This window comes from Annulohypoxylon maeteangense, assembly GCF_022496945.1.
Source record: "Annulohypoxylon maeteangense strain CBS 123835 unplaced genomic scaffold GGS22scaffold_16, whole genome shotgun sequence".
NCBI classification, from domain to species: Eukaryota; Fungi; Ascomycota; class Sordariomycetes; order Xylariales; family Hypoxylaceae; genus Annulohypoxylon; species Annulohypoxylon maeteangense.
Window position 1 is genome coordinate 442,384 of NW_025953263.1, and position 14,455 is coordinate 456,838.

General features: G+C 47.1%; 4 protein-coding genes across 4 annotated transcripts; 1 reads left to right on the plus strand and 3 right to left on the minus strand.

Moving 5' to 3' along the window:
- Positions 1 to 47: 47 nt before the first annotated feature.
- GGS22DRAFT_170485 (ABC transporter transmembrane region 2-domain-containing protein) lies at positions 48 to 3,108 on the minus strand. The gene is made up of 3 exons (XM_047962445.1): positions 2,183 to 3,108; positions 610 to 2,119; positions 48 to 560 (listed from the first exon to the last, which is right to left on the minus strand). The coding sequence occupies exons 1-3, from the start codon at positions 2,810 to 2,812 to the stop codon at positions 271 to 273; spliced, it is 2,430 nt and encodes an 809-aa protein (XP_047816058.1). The 5' UTR covers positions 2,813 to 3,108; the 3' UTR covers positions 48 to 270.
- A 3,128-nt stretch (positions 3,109 to 6,236) lies between these two features.
- Positions 6,237 to 7,864, plus strand: GGS22DRAFT_191395 (NIF-domain-containing protein; the record flags this gene model as incomplete). The annotated part of the gene is made up of 3 exons (XM_047965115.1): positions 6,237 to 7,298; positions 7,350 to 7,499; positions 7,553 to 7,864. The coding sequence occupies 3 exons, from the start codon at positions 6,237 to 6,239 to the stop codon at positions 7,862 to 7,864; spliced, it is 1,524 nt and encodes a 507-aa protein (XP_047816059.1).
- Positions 7,865 to 10,017: 2,153 nt separating this feature from the next.
- Positions 10,018 to 12,086, minus strand: GGS22DRAFT_170494 (uncharacterized protein). Its single transcript, XM_047962446.1, has 2 exons — positions 11,394 to 12,086; positions 10,018 to 11,308 (listed from the first exon to the last, which is right to left on the minus strand). The coding sequence occupies exons 1-2, from the start codon at positions 11,550 to 11,552 to the stop codon at positions 10,331 to 10,333; spliced, it is 1,137 nt and encodes a 378-aa protein (XP_047816060.1). The 5' UTR covers positions 11,553 to 12,086; the 3' UTR covers positions 10,018 to 10,330.
- A 197-nt stretch (positions 12,087 to 12,283) lies between these two features.
- GGS22DRAFT_170496 (uncharacterized protein) lies at positions 12,284 to 13,975 on the minus strand. Its single transcript, XM_047962447.1, has one exon. The coding sequence runs from the start codon at positions 13,756 to 13,758 to the stop codon at positions 12,949 to 12,951; it is 810 nt and encodes a 269-aa protein (XP_047816061.1). The 5' UTR covers positions 13,759 to 13,975; the 3' UTR covers positions 12,284 to 12,948.
- Between the last annotated feature and the right edge of the window lie 480 nt (positions 13,976 to 14,455).

Here is a 14,455-nt window from a genome sequence, read left to right on the forward strand (position 1 = left end):
CTATGTTTCACTCATGGATAGATCCATTCTCTCTGAGTCAGAATGTGTTGGCGGCCTTATGAACGAAATGTCTAAGAAATTGTCATCTATACGAAACGGCTCTTAGAGGTCTATCTACCTAGTTCATCTACCTCATGTTGCTTAATAACAAGAGTTATAGTGATAATGATGATAACATCAATCAATATTCTAGTATTGCCTTGTCTACATAGTACTCGTACATGGCAATTATACACTCAAGCTACAGCCCTAGTAGGCCGTTCTTGACTCTCACCCCTGAGTTTCAACAGCGTCCACATAAGGAGGCGGTTCCAAGGTGGCATCACCTTCAACCCAAACTTGAGCCAACTCCTTTTCAATTTCTTCGCGGCGCTGTTTCCATTGCTCGACCTGGGAGAGGCGTTCGTGGAGTTCCTGCAATTCCTTCTCGACCTGCATCTTTTCCCTTTCGGTTCCGATGCGCTCGAACGCCCATTCATCGCCGTTGTCGCCTCCTCCGAGACTAAGATTGAACGTATGATATTTCTTGAGAGAAGCGCGCGTTGAGATGGTGATCAAGGCTATCATTTGTTAGCTAGTGGTAGAGAATTGGCGCGTGGTTGGACTTACTTATTCCCCTTTCTTTGCACGTCTCGTACAAAAGGCCTTCAACGTCGCTTGAGACAGCACTTGTGCCTTCGTCGATAACGGCGTACTGAGGTTCATGGTATAACAGACGTGCAATACCAACCCTCTGCTTTTCACCGCCGCTCAAGACGTCCTTCCACTCCTTCCGAGTGTCCCATCCACCTTCACGGTCAGGCAGGTAACCAAGTTTGGCTGCATCGAGAACATGCTTTAATTCCTCCTCGTTCTTACGCTTGAGACGCATATCTACCTCGCCATCTGGGTAGATAACCTGGTCGCGTAGTGTACCGACGCTCAAATATGGTCTTTGAGGTAAGAACATAATACCGTCCTGTCCAATAGACTTGGGGCGACTGACTAAGCCACGGTAGACAGGCCAAAGCCCAGCAAGTACTCTTGAGATAGCAGTCTTCCCAACGCCGTTAGGTCCAGAGATCAACAGATGCTCTCCGCGGCGGACGATCATAGACAAAGAGTCCAGCAATTCCTCACCACCTTGAGGCCATAATCCGGGTGCAACGATAGGCACGTGCTCGAATCGTACACCATCAAAGCCTTTCTGGATAGTTCCCTGAACATCGGAGAGCGAGTACAATTCGTTTCCGCTTGGTCGTGGGAAGTATGAGTTGGCGTGAACACGATGTAGGGTTGAGATGAGTGTGTAAACACGACTAGTGTAGCCTGCTAGTTCAGATAGATCCTTGATCGAATACATCATACGTCCACCAGCATCCGCAAGCGAAAGCATGAGTCGTTTATTGGTGATGAAGTCCTTCATCCGGTTGCGTTCTCGGCCACCTTTTTCAGCGCTCTCAACCATCTCCATCGCACCGCCTAGACCGCCCCAAGCTGGGAGGAAGACGGGTAAGGATGACAAGAGGTAACCATAAGCGCTCCAACTATACTTCAAGATGAAATCCTCAAGGATATTATAACGGATTTTGAGCAAATAGATTCCTTCCATCCAACTCTTAAGGGATTTAAATTCCTTGTTCAAGAACGTCTTTTCCATTTCGGCGCCGCCATAGAAAGCAACCTCTTCGGCATTTGCGATTAAACGGGCATGAAGGCTTCTGAAATCCCCCTCTTTGCGTCCCTCAACTGCCTTCAATTTGCCGAAAGGTGGCGACATTTTTCGCAAAATACTTGCCGTTAGGAAGTAGTTGCTCATCAGCCCAGTTAACGCAAGGGGACCTAAAGAGCGATATAGTTGATAATTGAACACGCAAAGATCGACGAATGGCTTCCCCAGGGAGGAGTATAGATTAGCAGCAGAGGCACAGAATAGAGTTAGATCCTGAGTAATAAATTGGTCTGCTCCTTGTCCAACTCCGCCATCTAAGTTCGACAGTTTATAGTAGTTGAGGTTGTCGTTGAGGTATAAATCATGGATATACCTCGTTAGCCGAGTTCTGAAGGCAATGGACACTTTGGACTCTAGGAATTTAATCATAGAGTTGGTGTAAGAAGCGAAGCCACCAAGTCCACACCACTTTACGTTGGATGTTAGCAAAATGTCATTCGGGTTGATGGTAATGCCATATTTGTATCATACCTTAAGTAAACCCCAGAGAAATAATTTTCCATTGCCTGCGACTAAATCTCGAACAATCTCACCGTCTAGACGTGCGACTACTAGCGAAAGATAGGTACGAAGCATCAAAAACGCGCTGTGACTGACTAACAATCCCGCTTCTTTACTGGTCCATCTGGGTATCATGATGCTCATTAAGCTTAGAAATTGATGTAGGAAGGCAAGATTCAGGCCAGGTTTGGTTTGCGCTGAGGGCACAGTGCCATCGCCAAGTCCCGAAACTTTGGGTGGGTTGAGGAAGAGTCGGCGATGCGCTTCGAAGGTTAGAGGTTTCGTTCTATGAATGACCACTTTGGACGTTCCATCTTTGTATGGGACGTATATGGTTCGCGATCCATCCTTATTGAACAACCAGGAATTCGTGCGCAAAAGCTTCCGGCCTTGTTCTTTTTCTTGCATCCTTCGCTTCCACCATCTCCGGCTGCCTTCTGCGCCGAGTATTATGGATGCGGCGAGAGCAAGTGTTGCGAGGAGTTTGGTACGTTTAGAGGTACTTCGTAATCGATCTCGAATCAGATTGGTATATTTGTCGAGAAAGGCGACGAGGATGTCTTCGGATGCCGAATGACGAAGGGTGGATTGAACCGCCATGGCGGCATGACATCAAATAGGACTGGCCTGTAAATAATGGTTTACTACGAATGCCATTGACAAGGACTATTTAGAACAAGTGGGACGAAGAGAGGAATGTTAAAGTCGTTCGAAGATCTAGTGGAAAGTCAGATGTCACCGGCATGTCTTTGAAAGGTAATTGAGGCAGAGGAGAAAAGACGGAAGAGCTGGGATAGCTGGGATAGCTCGAAACTCCGTCATTGGTGACGATTGAAAGCGACGGAGCTGAGACAGACATGTGATGGTCCGAGGTTGGATCCTCCAATAATCCCAAGGTTCTAAAGAATGAATGAAGTAAGCAACTGTTAAACCTTGATTGTCATTGGCTGGAATAATTACACTTCCTAAGCCCCAGATGCTAGCCACCATTTCCCCCACGATTATCTACATCTCACGTGTCTGTGGCTAAACATTGTGGCTTGAATAGTAGTACGTATTCATTCATCTTGGAAGTTGAAACTTGGAAGTCTGGGGAAATTGAATTTAGTGTCCTTTAATACCCCCTTTTTTATTTCTTGCTTTTGTTCAGATCGAGCATGGTTTCGGATAGCTTATTCAAGATGTTATGACCGTTTTAAGATTTAGAAAGAGATCCATAGATTTTAGCATGATTGGATTCATTAGAAGAATGGTATATAGAGATATATTAGGCGAGTAGAAGACCCGACTGGACGGATCTCACGAAATAAAAATAACCGGAGATCTGACCGTCTATTCACCTGCATAACCTATGACCTTGAATCCCATGTTGATAGTGGCGTACATCCCCCTCACGTTATACTATTGATATGTGTACTACTGGTACACACTCGTGCCCATCGTTGTTACACATTATGGGAAATCAGTTCAGTTGGTTCTCTTGGAGCGAACCAAACCGTGCCCTATGTCTTAAAAACGGACCAATGGCGTACTGTAGTTCCACTTCTCAGCTATCACTCCAACGGGCGGCAACACAGCCAATCAAAAATCAGCTCTGAGCAGTTGCATAGGACCCAGGTATCTAGGTATGTACCTTATGCTCCTCAACCATCTTGGTCTCGATACTATGCGTAAAAAGGCTCTGTTAGCTACCCTGGCTTTCTAGATGCTAGAGGCTACCACTATCTGGATAGGTATGGGTTTCATGCGACCTCCAGCAACTTCAGTGAACTTCTGTTGCCGCTTATGCATAGTAAGGCACTGCTATGGCGGCAGCGGAAAGCTCCCCCGCTATACACTACCTACTCACACCCATGGATATATGTACCTAGATGAGATGGGCGATTAGAAGCTCATGCGCTAGTTAATTCTCCCATCGCCTATTCGTCTCGGTGGTGGGTTGATGCTGCGCGCATTTTTTCGATATATCTAGGTAGATACCCAGTAGTACCTATTCCTATAGGTACTTCCATGCAGCGATGGTCTCCCGTCAATCTCCAAAAAGTAGTACGATGGAGGTTTGCGGCCGCAAGGTACCGGACTCAGTAGGTCGAGTGTCAAAGTAGCACTAAAGCTGCATGTTAGATGCTAGGTACATTAATTATATACAACCGTATGACAAATAAGTACATCTATATATGCAAGCTCATTAGCAATCAAGCTTCTAAGGTACCTGCCTACAAAGTATCTTGGGATCTATTCTTCTGTCGTTCTCGAAAAGCAAGAATCTGACAGCACGTTATTACTTAGTGAGATAAAGTAAGATCGTTGAAGTGGATGTACTAAAATGCCATGTGTTACTGTTGAGGAATCGGGTAGATCGATGAGAGGATGCCACTAATTGCAAGTGATTACTCTAGAAAGTTTGCGAAATTACAATATTGAATGTTTCTCAAGGCTAATGATAGTGGATGGGGCATGGTTGACAAGTACCAAAGCGGGATGGATTGTGTTAGCTAATAAGAGAGAGGCTTCATACTCGCGTTAACAGATTCTATTGTGCATATGTTTTGCCATGGGTTATTTCGGTCTTACCTGGTATGAAAGTGTATTAAGGAATGAAATGATCTTATTGGACCATAACTACGGGACTGGTCCACTCTCAAAGCGCCCAGCTTCTGTCCCTAGCGGGCTAACAGTTCAACTGGGGCAGGTACTCCCTGTCGCATCCATGGGATCCTTCATAGTGATTTAAGTAGGCGCGCTAGCGGCTTTGCACCCCTGGTCAAAATGCTCCGTGCCCTCCCTCCAAGGTGGTCCAGTTTCTTCTTAGGAAATCATTTCGCTTGCGATTCCAGACAGGACCAGACTTTCTTCAGCCTCCGCGAAACAAGACACAGCAGAATAGAGGGAAGAGTGAGTGAGTTCCTTGTTAGTTCGTCCTTGTCAGTGCCAGTCCTGGTCATCTTTTTCTTTTTTTTCCAGCCAGTTCATGTTTGTACTTGTACCTTACCTTACTACCTTACTGCCCTATTACGGTATAACCACCTATTACCTGCATTAACCAACCCGTTTATTCTGTTGCTTTCAACCCTTTTTTTTTCTTGTCGCCAGCGCTGTTGTAAACTTCTACAATCCATCTTTTTTTTATTATTCTCCCTGTTTTTTTCCCTCTTAGGTTCTTAACAGGAATATTTTAGGCATCTGTGCCATATGTTTTTATTCATTTTTTACCCATCAGGATTTGGAGTTACTATTTTGTTCTGATACCCATAAAGCCGCCCGAAAGTACCCCGAGGCTCATCCACACCCTAGGCTCACTCATTTCGCTCTTCGCAAGTTCGCAAGTCCAAAGTGGTAGTTGACCCACTTCTCATCCCCCCGAATTATCACAATCAGCTTCTACGCTTTCCACGCTTCCCTCCTACGACGCGCTCTCTTTGCCTAGGTACCTAGTCTTCTCTCGATATCCTCGACAATCCTCTCATCGCATCGCCCTTCCGTCCTCCTCTCCCACCCCTCTCGGCTTGCGGCTATTCAATAATCGGATTTTCTATCTGCGCTCCGATTCAGCCGCATCAGCCAGCCAACTTTCTTTTTTTGGGTCGCAGTCGCGCGGACGTAAAACCGACTTGGCCACCCAAGGCCACCAATTGCTGCGTCAGGGGTTTGGGTAGCTATCCAAGGTGAACCATCATTAAACACCGAGGTGAGCGATAACCGATGAGGTTTTTCTATCGTTGATGCTTCCTTTCTCCTGTTTGACATTCATAGTAATTGCAGTTCTTTCCAATTGACCGACGCGGTTCCTTGCGCCGGTCAAGCTAATCCTGTCGAGATCTTCTTTAGTCCAGTCCATTCATTAGATTAGTACTTGATCCTTCTACCATCTTCACCTTCATTTTTATTTTCGTCATTTCCCCTTTTCGCCTTATGCGATTGAGTCACATGTCGCTTTTCCATATTTCCATCGCTAATATTATTTTTATAGCGTGATAGTGTACCGTCCCCAACCACCAGCAAGCATCGAAGCCTAATTGAGAAAATGTCCAAGGGCGCTGATGAGAAAACACAGGTGGAGCACGAAGGCTCAAGGGAAAAAGAGACAATCTCGCCAGAGGATGGTCCCGGTCCGAGAAAAGGCCGCAGTCTTTTGAACGTACCATCTAGATCATCGTCGCAAAAGATACAGTCGTCACCGGCGACAACGGGGCTAAGCGGGACAACTGCTGACGATCCGAGGGATAGTATTGGTGGCCAATCTAAGGAATCAAAACACAGCATGCTGGGCCGGCGTCGGAACGGTAGTGTATCCAGTAATCATTCTGGGGCTGCCACGAATCCCACAACTACACCTAGTACATCTCAGCCAAATTCTCCGGCTGGGGCTCCTCAGCGGAGGAAAAAGGGCGGGTTACTGGCTCTTCTTGGCTGCTGCGTTGTTCCTAATAACGCCAACGCCCTTGAAGGTGGCGAAGATCCACTCCCTTCCCACAAACTCGACAAGATCCCCCAAAGACCATTAACATCTAGTCGGCGAACCGTAACGCCTTCCGAACAGACTGCTGGTAGCAAGACTCAGATTTACGATAAGGAGAAGGAGGTGCAAGCTCAAACGGGCGCCGGTTCTCAGGACGCGTCTAAAGCCGCGAAAAGGGCTTCCGCATCAACGACCCAGGATCAATCAACTGTCGGTGAGCGAGAGAGTGAATCAAAGCAAACCACCCTGGTCGGCGTACCGGGCCCTAGCATCACGGTGAACCCTCCGGTTGCAGAGGACCATGAAGCGGAGGCGGCTGCCGCCGAAGGGTCTTCCAGCAGGGACGTCGACGGTGATGTCGAGATGGCCGATGGGGAGCCAGCCAAGACTGAACTTGCCAAGCAATCCGGCACGGGAACTGACGAACAATATGCGAAGCCCGTCCCACCACCACCTCCCGGACCGATACCCATTACCAACCCTACTCCCATCGCATCAGAGGACGCGTCGGCCGATGTGGAGCAAAACCAGACCAAGTTCCTCTTACCACCCGTCCAACCTCACCTCAAGGGCAGGAAGTGTCTCGTATTAGATCTGGACGAGACATTAGTACACAGCTCTTTCAAGGTAAATCATGAAGTGCCCGAGGGAAATTAAACGGCAAGCTAACCGTCGCAGATTTTACATCAAGCTGATTTCACGATACCGGTCGAGATTGAAGGCAATTTCCACAATGTGTATGTCATCAAGCGACCGGGTGTCGACCAGTTCATGAAGCGGGTGGGCGAGCTTTATGAAGTTGTAGTTTTCACGGCCTCCGTCTCTAAGGTACGTTTGGCGCGCCGTCACTATAATCTTGCGGTATCTAACTAGCTCGGCAGTACGGTGATCCGTTATTAGATCAACTGGATATCCACAAGGTTGTCCACCACCGATTATTCCGCGAGAGCTGTTACAACCACCAAGGCAACTATGTCAAAGATCTATCTCAAGTCGGCCGTGACCTCAAGGACACGATAATTATCGATAACTCGCCTACTTCCTACATCTTCCACCCTCAACATGCCGTGCCCATTAGCAGTTGGTTTTCAGACGCGCACGACAATGAATTATTAGACTTGATACCCGTTCTCGAAGACTTGGCCGGATCTAACGTCCAGGATGTCAGCCTAGTTCTCGATGTCACTCTTTAAATTTCAATTAATATTCAGTTGTACGAGAACGACTCTCGAACCGAAATGCTACCTACGTGTAGGTAGTTCTCATAGCGGCGGGCGTTTGGTGACAATAACTTCGAAGTTTGGTGTATATGTACTGTTTAATCTTATATACCGAGTTGGGTTGCATGAGAGCTCCCTTCGTCCTCCTTCCTCATTTCCCTGTCCTCGATGGACCGTCTCAAGTCGGTCGGCGTATAAATACAAATTCTTCCACCCATCTATTTACAAGGTTCTTCTTTTGGCCGATTCGACATATGCGAGTAATGACCTGGAGGGATCCCGAAGCACCAACACAAGTATCCATTTGAATATCCCTACGCTATAGGAGGATTTCTCGAGCGCTGCGCACTGCATCTTTTTATTTGCTCAAGTAGAGTTTGAAGCGCCGTCGTGTTTCTCCCCCAAAGCGATACAAAGTAACTTGATCTTTTCCTTTTGTCCCCTTTTTTTACTTTTTATCGGCGGCGCCCTTTTTCGAGCCTTACATACATGGAAGCGAGTAGGAGGATAAAGAAGGAGGGGGCGAGAGTTGCGCCGAACCGGAGCATTGTCTGCTAGCAGACTGGATATAGGGAGAAGCTGAAGAGCGGGGTCTGAAGCACAAAAAAAAGGGAGGGGAGTGAATGATGGGAAGAAGCACAGCGGATTAGGTTACATGGCAGTCGCGTCGCGCAAACGGCATTGTCGACCGGACTTTTTCTGGGGGATCTTGAGCACCGCGATCTGAGGTTCCGCCAGAGGCACTTCCATTAGGGATAACCATGGATATCCTTCCCAAGGCCGGTTCAGCATAGCCTGCGAATTGCGAATACGAAACGGGTGACGGTGGGAATAGACTCCCCTTATCGATCTTAGTAGGGAGGGACAAAGCCCAGCCGGCGAGGCAAGATTCCCAAATTGATATATAAGCCCTTGAAATAGAAGACCAGTCTCGACTACACGTATATCCGGATCAAACTTGGTCCTCGTGCTCTTTTTCCTTATCTTTTCGAACTTTATGCCGCTGTGATTTGACGTGTGGCTTGAGAGCTATGGGAGCTTGTTACCCGTTTTAGAACCGAAGGGGTGGTTATAAGGTAAGTCCCGCTCACGTGCAAGCTAAACAAGCTCCCTAATTATGATCCCGTTTTGCTCTACTTCAGCTCGGGTTAACTGACTTCAATGAAACCGGACAAGAACGGATCATGACAAGCTCCATTCACGTACAGTGACTGTACCGGTATTTCATCCGGTCTTACAAGTGAAAGGTCCGCTAACCGTAGAGGCGCCGCATCTGCTGAGACACTATCACACCTAAGGCGTTAATGGCGTTCCCGTGCCGTCCATTTATGGTGGAGGCAGTGTTCCGCCACTTCGGTTCCTGTGTTACGGATGATGTCTACATACCTCGTGTTCTGCCTAATTTCATTAACACTCGAAGGGCCTCCGCGGAATGGAAGTAAAAATCACGGTGGAAAGCTGGGTTCCCATGTCTAATTTCGACGTCGGGTATGCATGTCATACAAGAGAATTGATCCGGTTTCCAGAATACTTCTGTAGGGGCAGGTACATGCGATGGAACGCCTGTCAATGGGGTGCTTGGAGCGGTGGCTTACTTGGATGTAAGCCCCGGATATATTGTGGCGGTTGTGATTCTACGTCAGCTGTGGGGGGTACCGAGACCTTCTGACTGCTCGGTGTGCTACTTCGCTGTATCCCTTCGTTATCCGAAGGTTCATGTGGCATACGTTCTGAACAATGAAGAAGCTCTCTGGTAGAGATATGGGATAAAGCTAAGGCAGTCATCCGTTCGCCAACATTCCTTTTTCTTCTTTAGATACCTATATAGGTATCTTATATGTATCTACTAGGTAGGTAGGTATATATTCACCTAGGTATCGGGTACATAGAAGATATGCATAGAAAAAGCAAGAGTTGAATTCTGATCCGAATTCAGCCCAGAAAAATCCCTTAGGGTCGGTTAGAACTCGATCTCCGCCTACTATCATCGGAACCCATCTCTAGCTGAGAAACATCGTCTTTTTCCGACTGACATACTTGGCATCATGATACACAAGGCCAAGCAATGGCCTTGAAGCCTATATCACAATATAACTAGGTCACAATATCACGAATGTCTCAAAATATAATGCAAAGTTCCATAGTATTAACCTAACCAGCGACTCCAATACCAAAGCCCTAAAATCTGGCAAAAGAAGATCGGCAAGCAGGCCAAGATAGGTAGACAGACCTATGTGACTATAAGAACTCAAAAAGCACCAATGCAGAAACATTCATTATCGTAGACGTATTGGGTATCACCACCCCATGCCAAATTCAGAAACCCATATCGCAAACTCATGCATCCGAACGCCAATTTTCCACCCAAGCCTTAATGCATCCGTATCTTTAACCACCAGATGCCATGCCTCCCTGTCTCAGGGCTGACCACCGTTTGAACTACTGTGCCTGTCCGTTACCCTTGGGGCCTCCGGGAGGCTTGCCCTGCCAGTGCTTCTTATCTCCGAAGGTATATTGACCCTTAGCCTCGAGGCGGTGGCGACAGAACTTGGCCACGTGACCTAGCTTGTGGCAATAGAAGCAGCGGGGTGGTCCCTGGGGATCGCGAGGGTGACCTCGGCCACCTTGCTGCTTAACATTCTGTTGCTTCTTGAAACCATCATCCTCCGCCTCCGCTTCCTGGTTTCCTACCGGCTTGAGGTCAACCACCGGCTTGAGGTCAACCACCGGCTCGGGGTCAACCACCAGCTCGGGCTGACGGACTGGCTTCGTCTCGGGAGCAGAACGCTTCTGCGAGAAGCCAACTACGCACTGCTGACAGAGGAGCGACGAGCAGTAGGGGCACTCGAAAGTCATAATGCCTCTCTTGACCTTGCAGGCGTCACACTTGAACTTGTGGCGCTGGGGAATCTTATCGCAAAACTCAGAGTGAAGACAATTCTCCAATTTCTCGTCCTTGGTCACGGCACCGAGCTTGTCCCATCGTTGCTCCTGCTTATACTTCTCGGTAGCTTGCAGTTGATCACGAACTCGCTTCTCGTCGTCCGACTTGGCCTTCTTAGCAGCCTCCCGGGTCTTCTGCTCCTCTTCCTGCACCTCGATTTTGACACGGTAAGTTCGCAGGTTATTTGCGATGTCCCGTTCCAGATTCGCGTCACGCTGACTGCGGAATTCCTCCCAGGTAGGAGCATTTGTGGTGCTAGCGAAGGGAAAAGCACGGAAGCCGCCGCCGTTGAATCCAGTGAACATCCCGTCGAAGGTAAAGAATCCGCCAGCGAAGACATTAGGTCCAGGTGCAGAGTAGAAGGAACCTTGTCCCTCGAACGACGGGCCCGCTGGGTTGGCAGAAGGACGATTGTTCTCATCATAGTGAGCACGCTTCTCGGGGCTAGACAGAATCTCGTAGGCGTGCGAGATCTATGAAGAATTAATTTAATCTTGCCCATAATGATAGTAGGCTAGTGCATTGGAGTATTCCAATGAGACGAGAGGGAAAGCGTACCTTCTGAAAAGCAGCTGTTGCAGCTTCTTCATTTTCCGTATTCTTGTCGGGATGGTGGATCAGTGCTAAACGACGATAAGACGCGGTGATCTCCGCGGGCGTAGCAGTTGTCTCCACCTCAAGGGTGGAGTATAAGTCAAACGCAGGAACCGGAGGCATGATGTTTGTATTATTGAAAAAGAAATCCTGACAATGATTCCAATATTGTGCAATTAAAATACCATCCGATGCAAGAGCAGGTAAGTGAAGGGTATACCTACAACTACTAAATGGGTAGTGTAGTAAAGAGAGCCCAAGGAGGTATGATAATCAGAAAGTAACGTTGAAGACTTGAAGTGCTTAGCAGCTTAGGATTGCTTTTATGCGATATCGTTCGTGTCACAAACGTCGATAATCAAACGAGTGGGAAAACTAATAAAGTATGGAAAGAATTGCTGAACAAACGAAAATTGGGTAGACGAGGTTGGGTGGTAGGGTCTTGGGAGATGAAGAAACGATGAAAGATAGTTGGTAGATGCAGAGTGATAGAGGAAAGCCTATCTACAAGATACCTACCTCTGTCCCTACCTCTGTACCGTTCCTAGGTACCTACCTAGCAACTTGCATGTGAGTCTTAAACTGTGCACCCTATGAGAATAGACCAAACTTTATTTCATAGGGCAGGTAACGACACGGCGGCTTCTTGCCTTGTACATGCACCTAACTTGACAGTGGCGGCGGTTGACGGAGGAGGTGGTGCGTTTGGTGTCACGAAAGCCAATTAAAATCTACGCGGTGGCACGTGACTACACTCCGAAATAGAAAGATACGAGGTACCTGGTATTTCGAACCTAAATACTCAGGTACATAATCATAGATTCCTTGAATCTAAGGTCTCAATTGGGCGGTAATGGCAGTCAACCAAGAAGCTTCTAGTTGTCAAAACAGCATTTTTAGCAGCTAATAAATAATCCTTTCACCGCACTAGTTATTCGGAAGTACCCACTTTACTTTTTTACCCCAGATAAAGATCTAAGATTTAACCTTAATCGGTCTCAAACTCCATGAGATTTTGAGGAAAGAAACGCTTAAATTTAAAATCGGAAAGCAGCTAGAATCTACCTAGTACTTGATACTAGCTATTGATGCACAGCTTTAGGTAACCGCCATGCAAGTCTGCCTTCCTCTTTCTTTGTTCCTTCCCTCAAATACCGCCTACCAAATCTCTCCTGCGTGCACGGCTTCGATCCTTGCAACTTCCTCATCCGTGATGGGCTTGCACCCGCCGCAAGCACACCGGAATCCCCACATGGAATAGAGTTGCCGCGGATTGAGTGGACCGTAGGAAATGGTGAGTTCGGCTCCGGCCGGCATGTCCTTCATCATTCGGAACTCCATCACCCGGTCCGACTTAACGTGGTATTCGACCGACCGCATATTTACGCAGGAGTGATTGAACCGTGCCGCGATCAGGTAGATGCATGACTTGCTTTGGATCGCGAAACTAATTCAACATGCATGGTTAGTATATATATACCTAAATAAAACATCGCATCTGGCAGATATTTATGAAGACTTACGCGTTCGTCAAAAAGATTGAATGTAGGTCGTCTTGGTCGGAGCATCGCTTGTGGCAGTGCATGCGCAGGAATGCATTCCGAATCTCCGGCGACAGCTCCTCAAGCACGTCATACAGAGACTCCGGGCAAGCGACGATTTGCGGGCGCTCCACGTGGATTAGCTGGCCTTGTTTGAGATTGACTTTCGCGAAGACACCATTTCCGCTAATCTTTGACTTCTTGACTTCGAAATACTGGTTGCTGTATTTCTCGGGATTAACTAAGTGGGCGAAGGGGATCTCGCCGTATGCTTCCATGTCCTCGGTCTCAATGAGATGGTGGGGTGGGAGGGTTGGCTCCTCAAGTGCTAGGTCCTCGATTTTTAGCTCTTCGATTTCGCAGCTCGGCTCTTCACTATAGCTTGTGTCGCTCTTCTGGGCATCGAAAGCAAGTGGTGAATGGAAGCCGGTGCTTACTGGGGTGGTGGATTCCTCCGAACAAGCCATATCTAGCTGGGGTTTAGCGTCATCTTTATCTGCCACTCCTGTCTCTGTCTTGCGTCGGGATTTGCAGAAGTCGTCAAGCATGGCAATCACCGTAGCTATCCTCTGCCGAAGGGCAGCTTCGTCGTAAGGCGCAACTTCCTTTTCTATTGCTAAGTTGTTGTAGGAAGTGGAAGGCACGTAGTCGCCTCCTTCCGACTCATACACTTCACCTCCCTCCTCGATATCGTCTAAGACATCATCCAAGATATCATCCAAGACATCTTGGACAATATCTTCAGTGATATCCTGACTAACGACCTGAGTAGTTAATGCTAAGGTCATCGTCGTAAGGAATCCTAAAAAGAAACTATTTAGTCAGGTGGTGAAATTAATATTGGGGAGTGGAATAGGTATTAGGTGGGAGGTTAAGTTATTGTATCGAGGAATGAGGAAGAGTTAGACATGTTGGGTGTTATGAGCGTAGAGACACACACCTGATAGCTGCTACTTTCTCATGGAGAAGGTAGATACTTCTTTTCTAAGTTGAAATTAGAGCAGGTTATATGCTTATTTAATTGCTCATTGAAATTTTGAATGGATATGTTAGAACCTTACTTACCTCCGTAGGTAGAGTATAAGTATCAAGGGGCGGGTGTGATGAGTTAGATAATAAGAAAAAGGAAAGAGCTACAGGAGAAGTTATGGATGAGAGCCTAGAAGATAGGTACGATTAAATAATATGAGCTTGTATGAGATGACTAGCTTCTTATATGCAACTTTCGGACGGAAGTGGAACTGAATATCCTGGAGAGATGACAACATGAAATGATAGATAGAAGGTCTAGATACATGTGCATTTTAGAATATAGTCAAGTATAGAATGAGTAACTCAAGTTTGTAGCCAAAAGACTGACTCATGGTGTCCATGGGTGAGATGATGAGATGATAATCGGTATAAAAAACGAATCCCCATAACATGGTCCTTGAATGATTGGTCATACTGTGATATACAACTGTATATTCATACTAGTTAACTAGT